Source organism: Echinops telfairi, unplaced genomic scaffold (genome assembly GCF_000313985.2).
Source record: "Echinops telfairi isolate 266 unplaced genomic scaffold, ASM31398v2 ScPeMD7_7429;HRSCAF=8467, whole genome shotgun sequence".
Lineage (NCBI taxonomy): Eukaryota > Metazoa > Chordata > Mammalia > Afrosoricida > Tenrecidae > Echinops > Echinops telfairi.
In genome coordinates, this window is record NW_022111329.1 from 1,493,425 (window position 1) to 1,519,479 (window position 26,055).

General features: G+C 40.8%; 1 protein-coding gene across 1 annotated transcript in view; it reads right to left on the minus strand.

The window, feature by feature from the left end:
* Positions 1-22,765: 22,765 nt before the first annotated feature.
* The window catches only part of SLC28A3 (solute carrier family 28 member 3), a 74,950-nt gene continuing 71,660 nt past the window's right edge, over positions 22,766-26,055 (minus strand). Inside the window, exons 16-18 of the mRNA XM_004715978.2 lie at positions 24,768-24,866; positions 24,443-24,563; positions 22,766-23,234 (exon numbers count right to left, since the gene is read on the minus strand). Of these exons, the coding sequence (XP_004716035.1) occupies positions 23,108-23,234; positions 24,443-24,563; positions 24,768-24,866 (347 nt within the window). The 3' untranslated portion in view covers positions 22,766-23,107. The remainder of the gene's footprint in view (positions 23,235-24,442; positions 24,564-24,767; positions 24,867-26,055) is intronic.

Consider the following 26,055-nt stretch of genomic DNA (forward strand, 5'->3'; position numbering starts at 1 on the left):
AGGAAGGCCGAGGGTATGCTTGGTTCCCTGGAGAAAGTGCCAGGCACCCTGTCTGATATCAGATTATCTGGCTTTCTGTTGACATAATGGGACCAAGTCAGCAAGTCTGCTTTCGAACAGGTAGACCACCGTCACAACCACCAGCATCTTGTGTTTCTTACAGAACAGCCCTGGTTGTCGATTATTTGCTGCTCTGCTTGATAGACTGCTTTAGATTTTCGAGATGTGCAGTTTAAATAAGTAAAAAATAAATCTGAAATGTATAAAAAGGGAGAAAATAAATGTTTACCTTATACGATGCTCAGCATCACATGCTGGAACATTGTTTGGCAATTCAACGTAGACAGTGCTGTCCATCTGAGCGCAATACTAGCTAACAATGCTGGTGTACTTTGGTTTGGTTTGGTTTCTTTAAACCACCGTCTCAAGTTTCTTAAGGTGGCCAATGCAAAATGCCAAAAATGTGCGTGACTTTGAAGAAGAGAAATTTACTATCTCACATTCGGCAGTCTAAATCCTAGTTCCTGGGTGATGCCACATTTCTAGGCCTTCCACTGTTGCTTGTAGACATATCTTCACATGACATCCCCCTCCCTAACCCCTCATCATGTGACTCTGCCCCCTTGCCTGTCCTCCTTTTATAAAACCCACTAGTCATATAGATTCATGACCAGTATATCCTTGTCTGATATTATAAATTCACTATCTAACTACCAATACAACCTTACTGATTTTTATCTTGAGAGGAAACCCCCATTTCTCCAAACACAAGTATTGGGGTTGTTATTCCAACAGCTCTTTTTGGAGGACACAGTTATTTCCATGACAAGCACCATTCTACTGTATTAAGATGTCAAATGTCTTAGTTTGAGCTGTACATAGGGTTTCTTGTAGGTCACAGAGAGTGGAACGACCACAAATTCACACAGCTCAACCAAGGAAGCAGCTTTGCCCTTAAAGAAGCTTTGATATGAACTGGCACACAGAAAGATCACTTCTCAATAAATACAAAATGATTAATAACTAGAGTTAAGAAGCCTTTATTTTGAAGTCAATACTGCAAGTGAATAGTAATACTTTACTAAGGTTTTTCCTGATGGAATCCTAAGAAGGGTGGATCTTTTCTGACAGAATATAAGCTGTCAGTTCTGACTCACAGTGACCCCATGTCGAACCATCACCCGGTCCTGTGCCATCCTCACAATGAATGATAATGGGACAGCCACCCATTTTCTATGTACAACTCAGTCTTAGTCCAAAACATTATCCAGCTTGAACACCCATCTTTTTCCCCCAAGAGTTACCTCTGGAAGTGCCTTTTGTGGTTTTAGAAAAACAAAACTCCAACCTCACAAGACTCACATGTCTGCCCACAGCAGATATTTAGAACACAGTGAAGCCCTGAAGGCATTTCCCAAAGGGGAATTAATATGGGAGCTGCTGCAGCATTTCTGGCACTGTTTGGAGGACACAAGGCTCACTTGGATGTGTAAGTTCTGGTTGTGTTGTTTTCAAAATCAGACACATTACTCTATGGTCACACCTGTGAGACAGGGCTCCGGGTCTCCAGGGTCCCTGGAGAGCTACTTGGCACTGCCTGAGTTTTATTCCACCTCAGATCTGTGTTATGCTGTTGTGCTCTGTCAGATTCCTTTTCAGGTTATACAGAGGCTCATTTCCAATCACTCTTAGCTATTATTATATATATATTTTTTTATTTTTTATTTTTTTATTTTTTTATTTTTTTATTTTTAAGGCTTTATAGTTGTAAACTGCCTGATGTTTCCTGGACAGTTGTTGCCCTCATGGCTCTTAAATTTCTAATGTGGAGTCAAACTGAGCTGCTGAAATCATGCAGCATGAGAACCACCCCCCCACCCCTTTGCTGCCAATCTCTAGTCTACAGAATAAAGGAAAATAACAACTTTGCTGGCACAGTTAAATAAATGATAATAAATAGTCCAGAGGACCAGAGTTTGGGCCTCTGTTATGAATTAACCATATTGGACAAGTTCATTAACTTCTTGCAACACCAGTTTTCATTTTTCTGGGAAATAGGAACATTAAAGTAGATGATTTTCAAGATGATTCTAAAACAATACATGTATGTTGGATATATCAGAAAGCTTTTTATAAAATTAGTGTTTAAATTATTTTATCCTTAAACATGCCCATTTCAAGAGGGTGAAAGCTCAAATCAGTAGCATTATAGGAACATCTAGACTTTACAGTGCTTGTCATGGCTGAATTATCTAGAAGTAATTTTGATTTGGCTTAAAATTTTATTTTATTATGATAAAATCTATGCTATTTCAAAAATTTCCATTTAAGCCATTTAAGTGTACAATGTAACGACCTTCATTACATTCACAATGCAATGGTCCCCACTGTTTCCAAAACGTTTCCATTGCCCAAACAGTAATTCCATATTTTAGGAAGTAATCTACTCTTTACATGAAAATAATATAATAAGACATTTTGGGGAATTCTGGAAAGGTTGCCCCAGCACCTGAAGTTCTTTTGATTCTTTCATACATTTGAAAATTGGGTTTCATGCAGAGTTCGTTGTTTGTGTTGAAAGAAGTGCATGATCTCTTCGAGATTACTTTTGTCTGGGCAGATTGAGGAGGCGCCCACTTGATCAGTAAGAGCTGAGGAATGACAGCTGCAGAGTTTCTTGGCAGTAACTTAAGGTTTCAGACTGATGCTAATTGGAATATTTCAGCTTGTCCTCTTGGATGTCAGATATCAATCAATCAGTCAGGCATCAATCAATCAACCACCGTCCTGGCCAGAGGGCGGAGGTTTGCTCTTGATATACAGGATTCTGGGGTTGAGCATTCTCGCTGGTGACATCCTGCCCCCTTGTGTCTAGCTGTGGACTTCGCATGGTGAATTGTGCCCACAGTGAGGAAGGAAGGTATTTCCCAGGCTGTGGGATTCAAAGTATCATTTGAGAAACGGATTCATTTTTAAGGAGCTCTGGTGACACAGTGTTTAAGCACTCAGCTACTAGGCAAAAGGTGTGTGCCTGGCTCCCCTCAGCTGCTCGGCAGGGCAGTCAGCTTCAGTAAAGATTTACAAGGTTGGGGACCCTATGTGTAGTTCCACTCTGTCCGAGAGTGTCACAATGAGGTAGAAGTCAATCTTTTTTTTTTTTTTTTCCGGCTGATTCTTAGTAGATGCTTCAGTGAATCAGAGACGTGCTAGGGCAACGCAAAGGACTGAAGAGCTGCTATGTGAAGGAGGCTCAAAGCCACCTAGAGACTACTTGGAAAAAGCCTGAATACTTTTTCAGCTGTCTTCTGTCTCAGAAATCCTGTCTAAGAAGGTCACTATGAGTTGGAATTGACTTAGTGGCAGTGGGTTTTGTTTTGTTTCATCTGCTTCTGAAAAGTCAGCCCCCCAAAACACCCTGGAGCACAGTTGTCTGACACACTCCTGGGGATTCTCGGGGAGTCCGGGTCCACTTCAGGGCAACTGCTCTCCCTGTTGCTGTGGAACGTACTGTTTACATCAGGCTTCAGCTCCTAACACTGTCAGTGTCCCTTGGTCTCTTTAGTCCTCAGCAAATGGGACTGGGATGGCAGAGATGAGGCACCCTTGGTTTCACTAATAAATGAGCTTTTGTGCCAGGAAAACTTCAGGTTTAAAGTCAAGAGTCCAGATTGTCTCTGATTCTGAAAATTAGATAGTTTATTCTCGAGAAGACCATCTAATTATCTTGTCTCAGTATTTTTGATAGGGAGAGGGGAACAGAGTTAGTTTGCTGTTAATCAAAATACTGGAAATCTAATATAATTTAAAATTTAGTTTCTTAAAAAATAAACAATGTAACAGCTTCTTCCTTTGTAGTAGAAATTCCTTTCAAGCTTTATCAGTGGGGATGTCCTGACTCAGGAAGGAAGCTAGCAAGGCCATTAAGGCAAGTTACCAGAGGTGAAGCATCCCCACTCAGAGGCCTCATGGGTAGTGCGCTGATAAAGTCAGACACAGAAGCATCACCCCAATTTAGAGAAACAAGGGGTGAGTGAAACGTCAGGGATGGTGGCCTAATGGCCTCTGGAGAAGGGTAGGTACAGATCAGGGAGAGCAAACTTTGAGATGATCTCACAATGATTTAAAAATGATTTGAAAGCCATAGACATATTTTTACAAAACAATGAAATCACTATTATCTGAATAATACCCTTTAAAAATATTTCAATTTTACTTCAGCGTCACGTGTATGTACCAAAAGAGCTTCATATGGCTCAAGAGCTGTAATTTGCTGATTCCTGACAGAGATAATTTTCCAATGATAATGCAAAATCTGGCTTTTTAGAGTAATTATATCCTATGATCATTGTAGAAACCTGCCAATCTCTTCCCGAGATCTGCTAATCTCTGTGATCATTGGAACACAGCAACTTCTGTCACATAGTTTAAGGTATTTAACTTACTTGATTTCACTGCATCTGGAAAGCAGTGTGGAAGCAGCAAGCCCCACTATTTCCTCTTGTCAGCATTTGTAGACGCAAACTTAGAATTTCTTAAATCAACCTGGTGTCTGTTTTTGCCTACACAGTGATAGTCTTTCTGAGATCATTGTTTCCCAGCATCATTTTCATCCATTGACAGTTACAGAGAGTGCCCGAATGGGGTAAAAAGGTGGCCACTTGGCAGAAGAGGGCATCATTGAAAACTCAATGAGCCCAGTTACTCTGACACGTGGGTCCTTTGATGAGCTTAAATCAATTGGATGTCAATTATTGGGGGAGTTGTCACAAGCAAGCATGATGGCATCTCTTCAGTGATATGTACTATTTTTATCCTCACTAGCAGATTTGCTGAGATTCAGAAATGTTAGTCATTCTCCCAAGGTTGCTTAGATTGTAAGTGGTAAACTGAGACCCATACCTAAGTAACACCACTCTAGAACATTCCCTTTTAATGTTCTTCTCTGAGGCTTTGAAATGAAATAAACATACTATACTGCACTCACAGGCAGGCATGAGGATCTGAGGAAATAATGTAAATGAGAGTGTTTTGTAATGGAAATGTCTACCCAAATGTTGGTTGACATTTTCTATTATCATCATTATTGCTATTATTATGCATGCCTTTTGAGGTTATTGCTAACGGCAGTAAAAATTTCATAGTCCCTAAATGGAAAAGAGAGTAACTTCTTTGAGGGAAATAAGTAGAATTGATGAAAGATTATTTTCAGTTGCTATTAATGATGTTCTCTCATCGCCACTTTCTCATTTGCTACACAGTTTCAAATGAAGCTGATCCTAATTAGAGATTTCATTGTGGGGAAAATTGTGTTTATGGATTCAATATGTAAATGAGAAGGTGGCTTGCATCCCTTTGGGAAGGTGAAAACTAGAGCACTATGATCAAGTTCTGAGAATTGGCTCCAAAGAGCAAGGTCTTGGCTACTAACTGAAAGGCGTTTGAACCAAAGTACTTCAGAAGAAAGATCTGGTGATCTGCTTCGGGAAAGTCACTGACTGTGGAGCAAAGTTCCCCTCGGACACACACAGGGTCACCACAAATGGAATCGCCTTACTCGCAACCGGGTTGGTGTTTGTTAGCGCAAGTGAATTGGGCAGTTCATTTAGATGCAGTGTGTTAACTAGACAGAAACATTCAGGGGAAAGGGGATGGAGATGACAGGAATCTTAACACAAAGAAGGGTGGAAACGCCTTTCCGCACACACTTCTCCAGGCGGAAGGAGAAGCGCAGATCAGGCACATTTCCTTATCAGTGGAAGAAACTGGGAAATAGTGAAAAGGCTGGGTAGAAAAAGACAGCTTGTTTACATCACCCCCCACAATGCCTGAATAGCTTCTTGGTTTGGGGTCTGAAGACAAGGGGACAACATGAAGTCTGGGGTGCACGGAGGCAAGGATGCACCTATCTGGAAATAAGAGGTACAACCCAGAGAACCAGCCGATACAGACCAGCTGGAAAGTCAGCCAAGGGGGGGGAGGTTCACCTTTAGCAGAATGAAAGCTCTGGCTCTACGTTCAATCAGGTTTTTAGATTAGCTCTGAGCCCCATGGTGTAGTGGTTATGCAGTCGGCTGCAACCTGCATGGTCAGCCATTCAAAACCACCAACAGCTCCTTGCGAGAGAGCCTGGGCTTTCTACTCCTGCAAACTGGTAGTCTGTGGTTTCCAGTGCTGACTCGGTGGTAATGAGTTTGAGGTGTGTGGGCCTTTTGGCGCTCTTTTCCAATCATAGCTCCTTCCAGAAGCTCACTCTTTGTGTTCAACCCCGTTCTCTGACTCTGGTTTCAATTTTGTCCCTAGCCTGAAATCTTTCTTTCTTTACTTTTTTTTTTGTGTGTGTGCCTGAAATCTTTCTTGAGGGAAGAGCAAGAACTGAGGAGTGGAAAGGCTCAAAATCTTAAGCTACCTGTTGGTAACAAAGGACAAAATATTTTTGAAAAGCTCCAGTAGCCCTCTGAGGGAAAAAGGCTTTATTTACTTGTGTTCTTTTTGGGTGGAGTTCAAGTAATTTGTTGTCACTGCATATCTTGCATATCCACTCATCTCTCTACTGCACCAACATGTTACTGCAGCCCTATTTGCTCAGGATGAAAAAACTAAACAAACCAAAGCCAGTGTATCCTTTTCTCAAAGTCAATAGAAGAGTATAGGAAAAAAACAAAACACCATAACCTAGCTACCAAGTACAAGGAACAAGCTTGGATGCAGTGCGGAGTGAGTAGCATATGACTGGTTTGAGTAGCATAGTACTCATACCTTTCATTCCCCACAGACCATCCTTCAACAGGTCCAGGAACAAAATGAAAGGCAGATGGCAAGAGATCATGGGCTCACAAGTCTTCTGAGGGCAAAATCTTGCTTGTAATTCCATGGGATGGAGCAGGCATGAGGATTCATCAGTAAGTGTCGCATTGAAGTTGGTGGTCGATGCCGTAGGATTAGACCAGTTTGACTCACAGTGAGTCCAGGTGACAGAGAGAACTGCCTCCCTAGGATTTCTCAGGCCGTCATCTTTATAGGCCCATCAGGTGTTACAATCTTGTAAACCCAAAGGGGCAGTTTGACGCTGTCCTATAGGGTTGCTATGAGTAGACATTGGTTCAATGGCAGTGGGTTAATCTTTACAAGAACAGATTGCCAGATGCATGTCCCATGGACTCATTGGGCAGGTTTGAACTGCCGACCTTTCCAAGCATTTTACAAGTGCAGTGCTTAACCGATGTACCACCAGGGCTCTTTGGAGCCAGACCACAGGAGTATTTCCCCAACTTCAGTTTGCATAGAAATGACCCTAGAGTTGTAGTTACAACGGAAGATCCTTGGGCCCCATCTCCAAAGATTATGATACAGTGGATGGCTTAGGGGACAGTATTTTGATAGTCTAGAGGATGCTGATAGCCCAAAGTAAAACCACCTTTTCCAAATGGAGCGAATGAAACTTTTTCTTGAAAAAGAACACAAATAAATCATTTTTTAAAAATTACAGGTTTTGCTTTAAATACTTTATTTTCCAGGCTTCGAAAGGGCCAGCAGTTTTCCTCTTTCCCTTACCAATCTCTCTTGTGAAGCACGGCCCTCCTGTTGAATAGATAGAGTCGGTGAGGGGCTCTTAGCAACGCCAGCAGCTCTAGACGCCTGAAAGGCCAGGCACCAATCGGAATGGAGAAAGCTCCTTCTGTTCCCTCCTCTCCCTGGTAACTGGTGCACTCTGATTGTGTCTTTCAGTTTGCTGGCTGGCAGCTCCTTAGCATCACCTTTGTCTTAGGGACAGCAAGAAGCTGCAGTGGACTTTAACTTTTCAACTGTCCAGGAAATCCCAGGCTTCAACTTCTACCTCTCTACCGTCTCCTGGGTGTGAAGCTGCTGGGTGTCTGGGAGCCAGCAGGCAGGAGAGAAATGGGCTCTGGTGGGTGTGGTTTCTGGGACATTAGCTATAGTGGTGGCAGATGTGTGTAAATTGGAGCTGTCAGCTGGACCAGCAGGAAATAAGAAGGCCGAATCTTAGGGGAAAGGAACAAATCACATTCACGAAGTGTGAAAAATAGACCAAGAGCTGAATTACATGTTCTACACCAGATATGAAATAAAACGAAAATCAATCTTCCTTTGCTTTTGAATACTTTTGGTGAAGTTAGGATTAGAGGGAAGGAGGAAGTCGCAATATTTCATTACTAAAATTAAAAAAAAACATATAGCAAGCTTGAAAGGACTTTATCATGGAACATACTGCTTAGAGTCTGCTACTAGAGCTTTGTTGTCTTTGCTTTATCACATAGGTAACCATCCATTTATCTCTATTTTATCTTTGTTGTCTTTGCTTTATCACATAGGTAACCACCAATACATCTAACTTTTTAGGGGGTAGTCTTGATTTTAAAATTCCAACTGTTATCACTTTTATTCCAATTCTAATGTTTATCAGCTTTCCTTTGTTTGTCACCAGCCACCCCAAACCATCATTTTCAATGATTAACAAAAAACCATGATGATGAAAATAAACACAAACCCAACCAAACCCATGACTATTATGCTGATTTCAACTCATAGTGACCCTTCGAGACAGACTAGACTGCCCCTTTGCATTTCTCAGACTGAATCTTTACTGGAGCAGGCAGTTTCCGTTGTCTCCCATGGAGCTGCTAATAGGTTCGAATTACTGACCTTGTGGTTAGCAACTCACACAAACATATCCTACATGACAAGTACTGTGCTAAACGCTTTTTTACATTTTAAAAGCATCATTTCATTACTTTTTACAAGGAGGTATGATGATCCCTTTTTGGAAGATAAGAAAACAGAGCTCCAGAGATGAGTAAGGTGACCAGATTTTAACATTGGTAAAGCGGGACACCACTGAACGGGGGTGGGGGGTGAGGGGTGGGGGGATGTTCTTGATTAAAAATTTGGTCTATATGGAGCAACAAAAATTTTCATAGAACACAAAAATAGTATTGTAATATATTTTTAAAATTTCAACATAAGTATAATTTACAAATATAATACATTAAAAATTATGTATAGTATTATTTTATTCTTTGGCATATTTCTCATTTGAGTGAATTTTTTTTAGTAGATTGCTGTCATTGTTTAAAAGGTCATGAAAAATTTCACAAGAATTTGTTAAATTATATTTCACACATAAAATGGTTTTCAAAGTCTCAACAGTTAATTGTGAATTTTCTGATGTCCACTCTTTATTTACCATAGAAAAACATGTTCAGTCGCAGCATTAGTTCCTGGTAAGGACAGCGCGTATTCCACAATTTTTAGTGCATTATTGTATGGAACATGGTTTGTTTCAAAATGATGAAATATTTCTAACCATTTGTTCTCTATTGTGATTTTTGCTGATGCCCAAGATTTAACCTTTTCCTCATCAATATATTTTTTTAATAATGATAAAGTTAGGTAGGATAGCGTAGGGCTGGGGAATGTCCATTAACACATGCCCAGAGGGCCACGTTACGGGAACAGAAGAGTGGTGCACTGCATATGCCCAGAGGCTCAGGTTTCCCACCATAGGCATGGGTGGGTGTGAACCTGAATTGACCCACCTAGGCCAGGTGAATTCAATTCAGCCAATGGGGTTGATCAGGGGTCGTCCACCACACCTCCCCATGGAATCCCAGAAAAGGCAGTAGCTGGGAGAACTTAGAGAGACTTTTGCGTGACTCCGAGCAGTTTCCAGACAAGCCCCGTAGGTACCATGTAAGCGTGAAACTTCCTCAAACTCTCATAAAACTCACTTGGATCACGTACCAGGCGTCAGCATGAATTCTTTCTTGCGTGGGGCCAAGCAACAAGGTATATCTAGCTCCAGAGAGATCTAACAATACCTGATTAAAAAGATCATTTTCAGAAATATTACTATATGGGAAATTTTGAGTAATATGATCAAATGATTTTTGCACATCATTCCAGTACTGTCTGCTAAATTCAAGAAAATTTATGTATTTATGAAATAAATACATAAATTACTTACCTAAATTATCTGAATAGCTCATTTGTTGACATCACTTGTGTATCGTCTGACAGTCACAAAATGTTTTCGTCATTGCCAATGCCAAAAAATGCCATTGTTCATTAAGTCCAAACAATGGTGGTTGAATTCTAACATGTTGATCAACAATGCGAACTTTGATAAGCAGTTCTTGATAATCAGTTCTCAACAATTATTTGTTATTATTAAAGTTTAACATTATAAAATTAACAAAAATAATATAAAATTCATATCCTGGCGAAATACCCACATGGTAACCAAAAACTGTATATTCCCTTCCCGTTCTCCCGCTATTCCTTAGCTTGGCTTGCATTCTTTCCAAAAATTGGGACTTTTTTAAAACGGCGTGGGACGCGGGACAAATTGTTAAAAATCGGGACAGTCCTGCCAAAAGCAGGACGTCTGGTCACCTTAGAGATGAGTGGACTGTGGGGGACCATTCTTCCCACAACTGAATAGGTCTAAGGGGTGGTTGTGTAATTGAGGGATAATTTAAAGGACATCCAACAAGATAAAGCATGCAAGGGCTCACCTCTCAGTCATAACTTCAGGAGCCACGTCCGAGCAGAGAGAGAGAGTAATGTAATGTCATGAATTTATAGAATCTGGGGCATGCAGGCCACAGTAAGCACATACAGGAAGGGGTTGAGCTAGGGGTATACACACAATAGGAAGGGAAGGCATCCATGTGACATTAAGGCACAAATGTAACAAGGTGGGTGGGCTCTAGAGTCAAATTGGCAGCCTAACCTTGTGGTCCCTGAGTTGGCTTGACTTTAGGTGTCTTTGAGCTCTCCTCAAGGGGAACAATCCTTATCAGAAGGGTGTGATCTCTACTTAGATTGGGGCAGACAATAGGTTTGATTGCCTTTGATGGCAAATAACCTTTAGGCAGATAGTCTTTTAGCAGTTGACCTCCAAGTGTATAGTCAGTGACCATGTCTCTGCAAACAGCAGCTTAAATTTGGCATTATTATGGGGGGATATCATGGGGAATAACTTTTACTTAGGAGAATGTGAGTGGGACACAACTCCAGTCCATGAATGTGACGGTTTCCTCCATGGGAGCCTTGGCCTCCCAGACTATGGGAGAGTTTGAGAGTTTGTCCGAATACACTCTCTTCCCGGTTCTGTTTCCCACAGTGGCTACTTCAGATTCAAACTGCTCTTATCTGACCATTTGCCTCGGTGTCAGATCACCTAAGATGTAAGGTAAGCATGGGTTTCCTGGTGCCTACTTACTAATCTGTAGTGAACAAGTACCCATTTTCCACTGCATTATAGATTTTGCTTTTAAAGATGGCTGCCATCTTTCTCTTTCCTAGCCCCACAGGACCTTTCTGAAAAACCAAAATCTCTTCAAATGTATAGTCCTTGACAGGGACAGAGTCCCCAGTAGGAAGGTAAGCACACGCTTATTTGCAAGCTCACCCTCAGGAACTTGCCTGCATGTGCCCTTGAAGGGAATTGAGGCACTAGGGGCCAGGATCACCTGTCATCCCTCCCCACACCAAGCTCCTGGGAGGTGGGGTTGAGGAAGAAGGCCTGACCCAATCTTGGAAGATTTCCTGATCTACAATAATGTATGTATCAAATCATGGCCTCTTTCCCATTTTGGCAGTCCTGCCTGCAACTGTGAAGAATTGATCTGCTGCCAATTCTGTTTTGTGACTATTTCCTTTGTGTCTCATGCCCTGTTTGGTTGGCCTCATGACTGTGAACCCTTGGACATCTCTTTAAACATTTTTTTGCAAAATCATTTTATTCGTGGCTCATACTGCTCTTATCACAATACATACGTACATCTGGTGTGTTAAGCATATTTGTACATTTGTTGCCATCATTTTCATAACATTTTCTTTCTACTTGAGCCCTTGGTATCAGCTCACTTTCTCCCCTCCCCCACCCTCCCGCCCTCCTGAACCCTTGATAATTCATAAATTATTATTTTGTCATGCCTTACATTGTCCAATGTCTCCCTTCACCCACTTTTCTTCTGTCGATTCCCCAGGGAGGGGGTTATATGTAGATTATTGAGATCGGATCCCCTTTTCTCCTCCCACCTTCCCTTTCCCCTCCTGGTATCAATATTTTCACTATTGGTCCTGAAGGGTTTATCTGGCCTGGATTCCCTGTGTTGTGAGCTCTTATCTGTATAAGTATATATGATCTGGTCTAGCCAGATTTGTAAGGTAGAATTGGGATCCTGATAGTGGGAGAGGAGGAAGCATTAAAGAACTAGGGGAAAGTTGTATGTTTCATCAATGCTATACTGTACCCTCACTGGCTCATCTCTTCCTTATGACCTTTCTGTAAGGGGATGTCCAATTGTCTACAGAGGGGCTTTAGTTCTCCACTCCATCCTTCCCCTCATTCACATTGATATGATTTTTTGTTCTGGGTTTTTGATTCTTGATACCTGATCCCATTGACACTTGTTAGACATCCTTATGGCTTTACACTGATAATCTCCCTCATCCAGATGATTTGTTTTCAACTCTGTCCTGTTAAAGACTTCTAAAATGGGTTTCTAGAAAATACATAGATAGATAGATAGATAGCTATAGGCAGTTTCCTCCTATTCATCATCACTTAAATTTTATTGAACTGCTATGGGCCAAGCATTCCACATCCTAAGTCTTAGGCCAAGCATCTGTACTTCATAGCAAACAATTGATGCTCACAGTAGGAAACAGATCAGTGGAACAGAACAGAAAATCCATATACATTCCAATACAAGGGACTTTCTATGTGATAAAAGGGGCACTTTTCAAGAACAGAGAAAATAGAGACATTGCCCATACTCAGTAAGTAACATTGGGGCAACCAACTAGTCATTTGGAAAAATTAATATCAGAACCATATCTCACACCATATAATGAGACAACTTCCAAATGCATAAAGATTTCAATGTGAAAAAATGAAAACATGAAAATTCTACAAAACAATGAAAAAATTATTTTATGACTTTGTAATGGGGATAGGTTTTATGATGCAAGATGCCCTAACCAAGAGATGGATACATTTAATTATAGGGGCACGGTGGAGAGAGTTCTGTGTCACAAAGAAAAACAAAATAAAACACCACAGGGGAAACAAATACAAAAGATAACATAGGGAAAATATTTGCAATCCTTATTACCAAATTTTCAAAATGTCTAATAAGAGGATAGGTCGAATTGTGATATAGTCATATAATGGAATATATTTTAGCCATTTAAAAATGATGTAGAACAATATTTGACAACATAGAAAAGTATGTATTATGAAGGGTAAAGCATATGTCAAACATGAAACAATTACAGAACATCAAGCTCATTGCCATTGAGTCGATTCCATCTCATAGAGCTATGGATAGCAGCCCAATGCGTGACCATTATGCCACTAGTGCTCCTTCAGAAAATATCAAGCACGTACACACTGGATACTCACATACCACAGATTATTAGCATACTATGGCTTTTTTTTTTTTTTTTGGCGATGGGAGATAGGAGGATAGTTTTTATTTTCATCTTAAGATCATGGGCAGCTACCGGAAGATGGCGACTGAGTAGCACATACCAGACGGACTCCGCAGAAATCAGCCCAGGAGAGTTACTAAGCCGGAAATTCAACACTGCTGGATTGCAGGAGGAGCATCATAAAGATAAGGAAAGAGGGACCAGACTTCAACCCCGTGTTCTAAGATGTCAATGCAACATGCCGGCATGGAGTAGGGAACCAGTGGAGAGGTCTGAGGAGCCGGCCCCAATCCCAACTATGTGGACAGCTGCCCCTTCCCCTCCAGCAGAATTTATTTCAGAGGACAGTACTGAAGCTGCAGCTCAGGGAGAGGGACATGTCTGATCAGAGCACACAGGAGCAAATGAAGGGGGAGGAAGAGAGGGTGTAGCACACCCGGGCCCACCAAGCCTTGACGATGAGATTCTCACTCAGAGCAGCCAATCCACAGAGAAGACCATATGGCCAGCCCCACTATGAGACACAACAACCCTCACTGACCCATAGCCCTACAAGGGACGACACTGGAGACATAGTGTGGGAATTGCGCCAATCTGATCCCACCACACGGAGGCAAAACACTAAGGGTGTGGAACAGAACAGCAAGAGGAACAGAGCAGCAAAGTCCCCAGGGAATACCAAAAATAGACTTTGGAGTCAGGGCTTGGCACCCATCAGACTCGAGTGGAAAACACTCCTAAAGGCTAACAAACAGTCCTTGAACTAACTACAGCTTTTCTTTTTTGTTGTAGTTGTGTTGTGTTTTTTTTGGCAGTGGCTTGTTGTTGTTTTGTTTTCTTTTGTTGCTTGGTTTTGCTCTGTCTTTTTTTGTGCATGTTATTATCTCTGCAGGCCTGTCTAAATCAGATAAGCTAGATGAACAATCTGGAGGAGAAAACACTGGGACTAGCAGTTCCTGGGGACATGGGAGAAGAGGAGGTAGAGGGAAAGGAAGTGGTGTTAACAAACCCAGGGACCAGGGAACAACAAGTAATCCAAATCGGTGGTGAGGAGGGTGTAGGAGGACTGGTAGGGCGTGACCAAATGGTAATGTAACAAAGAGGAATTACTGAAACTCAAATGAAGGCTGAGCATGATAGTGGGACAAGAGGAAAGTAAAAGGAAATAGAGGAAAGAGCTAGGAGGCAAAGGGCATTTATAGAGGTCTAAATAAAGGCATGTACATAGGTAAATATATTTATATTTGAGGATGGGGAAATAGATTTATGTGCATCTATTTATAGGTTTTGTATTAAGGTAGCAGAAGGACATTGGGCCTCCACTCAAGGACTCCCTCAAAATACTTTTGTTTTCTATTAAACTGGCATTCCATGATGCCACATCCCGACACAATCACTGCATACAAAGCGGTGCATAAGCAAATGTGGTGAAGAAAGCTGACTGTGCCCAGCTATGAAAAGATAATGTGTCTGGGGTCTTAAAGGCTTAAAGGTAAACAAGCGGCTATCTAGCTCAGAAGCAACAAAGCCCACATGGAAGAATCACTCCAGCCTGTGTGATCATGAGGTGTTGAAGGGATGAGGTATCAGGCATCAAAGAACAAAAAATCATATCATTATGACTGAGGGGGAGTGCAGAGTGGGGACCCAAAGCCCATCTGTAGGCAACTGGACAGCCCCTTATGGAAGGGTAGGAGGGAGTTGACAAGCCAGTCAGGGTGCAGTGTAGCAATGATGAAACATATAACTTTCCTCTAGTTGCTAAATGGTTCCTCCCCACCCCACTATCATGATCCCAATTCTACCTTAAAAATCTGGCTAGACCAGTATAGCGGATGTATACTAGTACAGATAGGAACTGGAAATATAGGGAATCCAGGACAGATGATCCCTTTAGGACCAATTGTGAGAGTGGCGATACTGGGAGGGTGGGGGTAGGGTGGGGTGGAAAGGGGGAACCAATTACAAGGATCTACATATAACCTCCTCCCTGGGGGATGGACAACAGAAAAGTGGGTGAAGGGAGACATTGTACAGTGTAAGATATGACAAAATAATAATTTATAAATTATCAAGGGTTCATGATGGAGGGGGTAGCGGGGAGGAAGGGGGAAATGAGCAGCTGATGCCAGGGGCTTAAGTGGAGAGGAAATGTGATGAGAACAATGAGGATAACGAATGTACAGATGTGCTTTACACAATTGATGTGTGTATGGATTGTGATAAGAGTTGTATGAGCCCCCAATAAAATGATTAAAAATTTACAACTAAAAAATAATCATGAGTATTTTCCTATGGCACATATGAATAACCATGAGGCATCTTATATAAAACTATTGTGAAAAAAGATCCACAAAAAGATCCACAAAAACTTCTTCCTGTGTACACTTCCCAATGCAGGAGAGTGGGGGAAAATTAAAATTCAGGCCCTCTCAGCCACTTCCTTGGGATATTGGCTGGGGCTCTGCCCTGTTCATCGGGATGATGCACTGACAACAATATATTTTTAAAAATCTACAACCCTTAGGGGAAACAAATTTCCTGTCAGACATTTTCCTTCCTGTCAGAATTGGTGAGAATGGGGAGAAAGCATTTAAGGAATTCATCTCATCTTTCTGCCATCTAGGACATTGGACAAATATCCTCCTGCCAATTTAAAATGGAATTTTGATGGAATTTTTTCTACTTCAAAAGCTTTGGAGCGTGGAAAAAGATAAACTTTCTTGAGTATCCAGCCACAGCCCACCTGTGAGCACATTGTGTTCTCCACATTAGTCTCACTGGAGAACTCCCTCTGCAGTTGCTATGGAAACAATAATCAAGTCTGAGTGCACAGGGTAAGCTCCCTGAGCCCCAGGAACATGCTGCTTCTTTCTGTTGAGCTCCATTTGGTTTAAGCAGATACAGAAGCCCTCCCTTTCTCGATACCCTGTTTTCCATATCCAGATGGTGATGAATGCATGGTCACTGAGTGCAAATCATTCTCAACTGCTGACATGTCCCACTTAGATGGGCTATATAGGTTGAACTGCGATTGGTAAATTCTAATGCATTAGGGCCTTTCTTTCACATAAGTGCTTTTCAGAATGGACTACTTTTCCCATAAATGGCATTAAATTTATTATAACTCCAATGTAACAAAAATTTCAACCAATGACTACTCTGTATCTTCCAATCTACTGGGACAAATGTCTGTGACCGGAGATTATAGTTCATCCTGACTGTGCATGGGCTTTCTTTCATATAATACTTTTAATCTACAAGATGCTCTTAGATTGCTTTCTTTTGTAAAAAATTTCATTTCCCCACCATATAACCCTATGAAAACTCGCTGCCACCGAGTCCATACCGACTTATAACAATCCTCTGGCAGGGTAGACCTGCACCTATGAGTTTCTGAGACTACTTGTTTACAGGAATAGAAAGTTCCATTTTTCTCTCCCAAACCCAGCAGGTGGTTTTGAACTGCTGATCATGAGGATTGCAGCCCAATATGCTACCCCTGTGCCACCATGGCTCCTCATAACCCCATGAGGTAACTCTTATTTCACTGGAGACTTAGGAAGGTCAAGTGACTTTTTTCCAAATGCAATACAGAAAACAATTTTATTGAGTGTGTCGAGCAGTTGGCTAATCAGTGTCCCATTGAACCAAGAGTTAACGTGGTGCCCTGTTATTCTTGTTTGAGACCTAGTCATCACTGAAGGCGACAATCTTGGAAATCTCTGGGGAGAACAACATACACGTAAAGAGTTGTAGGAGTACAGTGGAGGGAAAAGGTGATCATGTGGGTAAAAGATATCTTTCTCACATACCAACTTGGATTTACTCAGCTTAAGAGATTCTAAAACACAAGAACGTATGGAAAACTGACTCTTTTTAAAGAAAAGACAAATACTAACAAAAATGGAAAGCATCTGAATGTCTTTTAACAGAAGGGTGAGTAAATGGCTTGTGGTATGGAATACTATTCAAGAATGAAAATCAAACTATTGAGTGAAATGCAAATGCATTATGCTGAATGAGAAAATTCAGAGACAAAAAAGCAGTATGGTTTCATGTTTAGGACCCATTTATCTGACTCATCTATGGAGGAAGAAAATCAGTATCTTTCTTATCTGGGGAGGTGTAGAGAGGAAGACTGAGTGGGGGCGGAGTCTCTGGAATAATGGAAATGTTCGACATCTTGATTTGGGTGATACTCACACATGTGCACACTTTCCACAATTCATCGAACTATGAATAAGATTGATTCTTTTACTATGTACAAATTATACTTCGATGGCATTCTGATGGGAAAAAGATGGGACTATCTGCCCATAAAGATTTAGAGCCCTGGTAACCCACTGGAGGCTTGCTAGGGGTTCAAATGGACTCGATGGCAGTGGGCGTGGCTTTGGTTTTTGGCATTCTACTAACGAATAACTTATTTAAATGTCACAGAATACAGAAGAGGAGATATGTCTATTTGCATTTTACCTGTGGAGACAAGGATGCAGGCGAGAGTTATGCAAATTTCCAGGGTAATGGAGATAGTGAATGGTGGAGCTAGGATTTGAACCCTGGTGGTCCATCTCCAGCACCTCTGCTCTTAGTTGCTGAATTTTACTTCCTTTCCTATAAGAACTATCAGCTGACTTGCTCTTGGCTTCTCAAAGGAGCTTTCCCCAGTGTGTTAGCGGAATGACCACTCCTAGAAGCAGAGATAATCTGATGATCTACAAAAGACCCTATTAATGTTGGGTATTGGGAAGTGTCTATGTACTCACCACTACTAAATTGCAGATTTACGTTGCATATTATCAAGAAGACCAGGTTTCTGAACTTGTGCAGAAAGTATAGCACCGCTTAGGCGAGAAGATTAGGAAAATCACCTGCCTGGTGCTCTCATGAAATGGAAGATGAAAGTGATACAGGCACAGGGCTTGAAAGAAGACCCATTCACTCCCCTTTGATCGTTATAACGTTGTATCATTTATCACATATATAGAGAAATTAACAGCAGCAAAATGTAACTAACTGTGCCTCACTATAGGGAATGAGATTGAAGTGAGAGGAAGATTTCCAATTGCAAATTCATACCCTTACATATCATGTACAATTATTATGATGAGTAAGCATTTTAATGAGATTTCAAAATTTTCTAAAGTGTGATCTAATGAACAGGCAGTGTTCATTTATTCATTTGTTGAAGAAACAAATATTACTGAATTTAAGTTGGCAGAACCGTCAGTATTCAGGCTGTCATTTGAGGAGCCTGCTTCATGGCTCCAGGCTGTGCCCTTCGTACCCATCACTGTCCTAATGTTTTAAAAAAGGCGTAATGGGTAAGAGGGTTGACTTTGCTCCCAGGATCATCTAGTGGTTTCAAACTGCTTACCCTGTAATTAGCAGCCCAACAGGTAACTCACTACATTACCAGGACTCCAGCAGTAAAGTATTTCCTAATTTCATTAAAGGTGACATTTGCTTGATTGCTTCTTATTCTCCTGTTTTCTGTTGGTTTCCAGAAAGCAGAGGTGGGAATAAATGGCCTTTTCTTCATAAATCAGAAACCTATGGCTATTAAACAAATTCTTTGACCTTACAGAGGCTTTGGAACCTCAGCCAAGAATAGAGTGTGGCCATGGGATATGGAAAATGTCCCAGGTTTTGTTTTTTCTATTGGTAAAATCAACATGCCCAAGCAGCAAGGTCTTTGAAACTACGCAGATTACTACCATGCATTCATTTTGTGAATCTTTCCGTTTAATTGCTTTTATATTTCTGCAGAGTAATTAGGCTGGCAGGGCACTGCACATTTGCCCAGTGAAGACTGACTTTCAATTACAGAGCAATTTCAAAATCAGGTGTGCTCATAAAGAAGGTCTTGAAGGCCAGCAAGGACACAGTGTGCCTTGCGAGACTTAAACTACCCTGAATGTACTGCAGTGGGGGGAGGAGTGGCAGCCCGCTACAGATAGGAACACAGCACTAAGGAAGAACTGTCTGCAATAGGTTCTCCATATGGTGCTAACAAACCAGATGGTCCTAAGAAAAGCCACTTTTTATAGCCTGTGACTTAATAAAAAATAAATAAAAATTTGTTTTAAGTTCAGCAGGAAGGAAAATATACACTTACCTTCTCCTTTTGGGCTCAAAAGATAACACAAAGCTCCAAGACCAGCCCATTGCCACTCAGTCAATTCTGAGTCGTAGCGGCCCTATGAAACACAGTAAAACCACCCACAGGGTCCCAAGGCTGCCATCTTTTCTGAAACAGATGGCCACATCTTTCTCACTCAGAGCAGCTGGTTGGTTCGAAGCACTGCCTTTTGGTTAACGGTCGAGTGCTTAAACTACTGCACCATCCGGACTCCTACGTGTCACCCAAACAAAGCAAACTCACTCCCATCGAGTCGATTCCGACTCATGGCATCCCTATAGGATAGGATAGAAGCGTCCCTCTGGGTTTCTGAGACTGTAACTTTTTAGTATTTTTCTGTTGCGGAGCAGCTGGAGAGTTTGAACGTTGGACTTTGTGCTAGCTGTCCCACCCCTATCTAACACCAGGCTCCTTCTTTCCTATGAGAAGATAGGAGACATGTGTATATGTCTGTCTACAGTACATCCTTTTTTACCTGAGATCTTGTTGGATGTTGCAGACATGGTTGTTAGTCTGAAACACTTAAAGGGTCTCCTAAAAATAAGGAAATTCTCCTACAAAAGCATACTGATACATAGAATAAATAATTACCTAATCTCACCTAATAGTCCACGATCAGATTTCCCTACTTGTTCTTAGACTTAATTTATTATTTTTAAATAAATATGTAGTTATTTTGAAGCAGGATCCAATTGGTTTAGACTTTTATTATTATTTTAAGGTTTACGCTTTTTATTTGGCTATGTCTCTTTAGTTAGATATGAGAGCTCCAAATAATATTTACTATAATTTATATGTGGCTCTCTGTTTTGAGGATATTTACTTCATGCAACCATTATGTTTCTGATAAATGAAACGTATTTTTAATAGCTACAGATTTGTATAAAGAACTAAGATATTGTTAGTTTAAGATACAAGCTGTTATTGGATAGGGAAGGATAAAGGTCTCTCTAAAATTTATTAATTTTGTTAATTTGCTTCTTTAATAAATGATTGCTATTCTTTTAGTTACTGAGCTTTATTGTGAGAATATTTCAATATTGCACTTGTAACAATAGTGCAACGAATGCACAGATTACTGCAGTACATATTTTAGGCTGGGATATTTGAAATGATAACTTCTGGCTAAGTAAATTGAGGTTGCATCAGAATGTTTACAAGTGTAACATAGTTTGTAAATATTCACTAACATTGTAAGGGGAGATAATGCAAATTATTATTATTATTTTTTCAGTAGCATGCTCACCTCCTGGATGGCCATGATCTTACCAGCCAGGCTCATGCACAGCATGGGCAAATTATTTTTAATCCTTAAAATATAGAATCCTTTTCAGTGATTTCTATTTTTTATGATGGTATGCAACCAAACTTTTACAGGAATAACAGAAACATGTATTCTGAACATGTTCATAGTACATTTTACCAAAAATGTACTATAAAAATGTACTATATTCGTGGTTTTAGTTATGATAGCTTTTACTGGCATTTTGCCACTAAAGTAAAGACAAATTTCCACCAGGTTGGTGTCTATAGAAACTTAATATACCATACCCCATTTAAAATAATTTCACCAAAATAAACTCCATTGGCTTCATTTTGTTTTCTTGAAAATGCTTTGTTATTTTTCAGAATTTTAGATGATTTACACAAAAAGTCCTCCCTTCATACAAAAAGTGCTCCCTTCCTTCCATGAGCCCTTTTGATCTTGTGATACCATTCACGTGCACTACTGCTTACTGGGCTGGCTGGTTAGATGCGGAGCTCCCTGCATCGATGCTCTTACAGGCACTTTCAGAATGCGATAAGAGTGAGTGCTGGTGGTTTTTATGACTTAGTTCCTATCCACAACTGAATTTTCATTTTCATTGTGTTTTGACCTGAAAAATGAAATTCCATGTCCAAACACACCACAGATTAGTAAGAAGTAGAAATGAAGCCTTGTGGTGCAATACTTGTGAGAAGTGTATGCTTGGAGAATTTTTAAGTATACATTTTCACATAATGTCTTGATTTAGGAAGACAGTATAATTAAGAAAACGTTTCACATACTTAAAAAAGCTGCATTACCAAGTAAAAAGAAGCAAGTTGAAATAAATAGACTCATTTTGTTCAAATAAAACCAAAAGCCCTCACTGCCGTCCTGTTGGTTCTGATTCTCAGCGACCCAGTAGGGCACGTGGAACTGCTCCTGTGGGTCTCTGAGACTGTAACTCCGGGAGTTCAGAACCATCTCCCACACGTAAGTCTCCCACATTCTTCTCTATGTTTACAGAAATAAAGGGAATGCTTTGGACAATGAACATTGATGATTCCAGATGTGTGGGACTGAAAAGAGAGTTGGACTGAGCAGGGTGAAAATAAAGATATTTGGGTTTTAATATATACATTCAATCTTTAGTTTTTATAACAAGCAGCTATTTCTTTTCATAGTTTAAAAAAACATCAAAAGAACAAAACTGAATTGACACAAATTAGGAATCTGGGGGAAAGTCATGCAACTATATTTAACTAAATTAAAGATGAACAAATAAAAGAGAAAATTGGGACCCAAGGAAAATGGAAACGTACAGTATTTAGAAATATCTATGTATATTATGCTTCAGAGATTAAGATTCCTTTGGGCATGCATCCCCCTCCTCCTACAACTATCAAGCCCCCCAATCAATCAATTATCTATACACATGAACTAAAAATCATCTATAATATAGAAACAAAATAAATTACTTAAGATGTTCCAAAAATCTTTTCACATTCAGAATCTCTCTTCTTTTTGAATCACCTTTTGATTCAGTCATTGATATTTGTGCTTTTCCACACGATGCTCTTTATGCCACACAGAGCTTTGCTTATAAGCACTTCATTAAGAGCACATCATCATGTCTCTGGAATTTTCTTCTTAGATACCAGTTTCCACAAGGCAAGTTTAATGTTAATGCTTTCCTGATCTAAAAGTCTCATGGAAGGTTTTCAGTTACCAACTAGGACTTAATCTTTCTCAAATATAGTTGTTACATTGCTTTTTGAGCCAAACATTAACAAGCAGCCATACCCCAGTCTTGTCACCAGGAACACATTTGTGCAGGCACAGACTATGGTAATTATAGGGTATCTATACCAGGATACTCCTTGAAGGGAGAGCTGGACATCAAATACCCTGTGCTAGCTCATATTATTTCTTCAAAATGTTTATTCTCTTTCTCCAGGAAAGGATCAACTGGATCTTAGCCCAGTTGTTGGGAGACTCCATTTATCTCTGTAATCAGAAGTGATTTGTAGTTTAAGGCCAGGTGCAATTTCAACAGAATCAAGGTGGGAAAGGAGGGAAGGAGAAGAGGTAGTCTGTAGAGCAGAAGGATCCGCTGCTCCTGTTTTTCTTCTCTCCTTCCAATTCAAGCAGATTCCATGGTGGAGTTATCAGTCTGTGCAGAACAGCTTTCTCACTCCTCACAACAGGAAAGTACAGTGTTTGTGCTTAGATGTTTCACGGAGAAGGGGCTGAACTCAAAATGAATTAAGGACCGAACTGCAATCAAATGTTGGTGGATTCAACAATTTGCAGCAGCCCTTCAGGGAAACCAGGCTGTAATTTCCTCCCGGGATGACCTTGCCCGGACGATTGATGATAGTGCTGGGGAACAATGGAATGAAGGAGTTAGTTGAGACCAAGGAAAAAATAGATAAAAGATCAAATATTAAAAATCACACAGGGCAAGAAATGAATTGTCTTCCTCACTTGTTTAGTAAAGGTAGGCTAAAGAACAGAGCTATAAGGGAATTAATGTTGGTTCTCTAATCCTGGATGTCTGAGAGACCACCCTCCACTCCTGTCCCCTTTTTTCTCTAGAATAATCAAAGGAAGCATTGAACCCTACCAAAGTTGTACTTTCATACTGAGGAGGGTAGATGAGCCGCGAACATTGACTTTGCAAATGGAAACAGTACAGGGGAAGAGTGACCAATATGAATTGCTGGTGGCCCCACATCCATATTTGCCCATCACCATGCTGTCAGGACAACCTAGGTTGCTTGATCTCCTTGAAAGAGAGGTACTAGGAGTTAGGGATTAAGAGCGTAGGCTTTGTGTGCAGAGAGATTTCAATTTTGTATCTTGATTCTGTTTGTACTAATTTCATGACCTTGGGTAAGTGAGACAGCCTACCTTATGCTCGTGTGTGTGTGTGTGTGTGTGTGTGTGTGTGTGTGTGTGTAACACACAAATGTAACAGTGCCTCATTTAATGGTTTCAAAGTTTAAGTACAATAATTCATACCAAGTGCTTAGCACACACACATATTAAATGATTGAGTTACACTAGGTAAGCTAGTAAGTATTATGATTCCTAATTTAAAAAATAATTTTATTGGGGGCTCGTACAATTCTTATCATAATCCATACATCCATCCATTGTGTCAAGCACATTTTTACATTTGTTGGCATCATCATTCTCAAAACATTTGCTTTCTACTTGAGCCCTTAATATTAGCTCCTCATTTCCCCCCTCCCTCCCCACTCCCTGCTCCTTCATGAGCCCTTGATAATTTATAATAATTTATAAATTATTATTATTTTGTCATGTCTTACACTGTCCAACATCTCCCTTCACCCACTTTTCTTTTGTCCATCCCCCAGGGAGGAGGTCATGTGTATATCCTTGTAATCGGTTCCCCCTTTCTACTAATCTTATCCGAGAAAAGTTAAAGAAGGAAAACTGTCTAGAAATGCCATACACATTCTTACTTTATTTATAATTTGTAAAAATATTGAACGGAGGGTAACTAGATCTGATTAGATTTTAAATAATGGAGTGTAAATAAATTGCACTCAAATATACAATACCTGTTGAATAGACTCTGGCAACAAGAGACAAGTTCCGTTGTGTTTGGAGGTAAGCTGAAATTGAAGGCCTTCTCGAAAATGTGATGGCAGGTGATGTCCACAGGTGTGCTAGAGAGCATGCCTAGAAATGGAACAGAATGCCATTCACATTATTAGTTAATGAAGTCAGGGAGCTCTCTTTCTGTTCTTAGCTGTTCAACTGTATTCCACACAGTTAACTTTGCTGTGACTCCCAGTTTTCTGGGGCAGCATATGCTACCTGTGGGCATTGGAGGCCCTACGGGTATACGAGGCAGGAAACAAATGATGGGATGGGATACGGTACCTGCAATGCAGGCAGTCATGAAGCACGCGATGGTCCCTGCAATCAGAGCTCTAAATGCTCCGGATGCGATGTCTCGTTTTCTGGAAGGAGCCATGGATGCTAGGAAACAGACGCAAGTATGAGCAGCTAGTGGATAAGTTAAGCTACCTGCCCCTGGGGTCTCAGGTCACCTGAGATATTCAAAGTTCAAGAGCTGCTTAGTAATTCTAGAGACATACCGGCTTGCATAAAGATTATAGCCTAGACCCTCCCTCCTCCCCGAGGGGCAGTTCTGTTTTGCCATTTGGCATCACTGTGTGTCAAAGTTCATTCAAGGCAACAACTTGTAAAAATTCTAGTTCCAAGCTATGCTCAAATGGAAAAGGTAGGGACTCCAGTTACAGAGTTGGCCCTCATCCCAGTGGTGAGGTGAGTCTTGGGAATGTGCCTACCCATTGTCCCTAACTCTGAGAGCTCTACATCCCTTCCCTGCACATTGATCCTGACAAATCGAATCTCCTGGGCACCCAATTCTTCAGCAGCAACTCTTTGAAATACCTCAGAAGAGTCTTACTAGTCTGATGGTCAGTTTACATTATATTAGAATGTAATAGCTAGACATGATTACTACTGTTACACAGAGGCACAAATGTTTAACTTTGGAAGGTACCAGAGATATAATCTAGCCAAAATTTCTTGAAGACCTGCCCAGTGTCAGATTGGCTATGGAATCATTTCCAGAGGATCATTAGCTGGTCATTAAACATGAGGTTACATTGTGCTAACAAACACCCTCCACAGCTCAGTGGCCCAACAACCACAGTAATTTTTTCACCCTCTGTCCATTTCAGCTGGGCAGGAATGCTCTGCTCAGTGTGGACACTCAGAGACCCCCAAAGTGCTCATCACGGAAGCAGAGGAAAAAGACAACTCTAGACCACCTTACTCTGGCAATGAATGCTTTTGCCAAGACGAGTCAGAGATCCAGTCACAGCTCATTGGCCAAAAGTAATCTCTGACTCCGTCCAACTGCGGGGGGGCTGAAAAGAGCAACCCTACTAGGTCCCCAGAAGGACAAGACAGAAACTATTTTGGTTAATAACATCAGCGAACACTATCTGGAGTCTTAAAATGCATATGCCTGGATTCTGCCTCTGAAGCGTTTAAATTCAGTAGAGCCAAAAGAAGCCTGGAAATGTATATTTGAAGGAAAAGAAACCCAAACCCAATGTCTTCAGCGATCATGTCAGGCAGGAAGACAATGGGTGCACAAGAAAATGTGGTGAAGAAAGCAGATGATGCTTGGCTA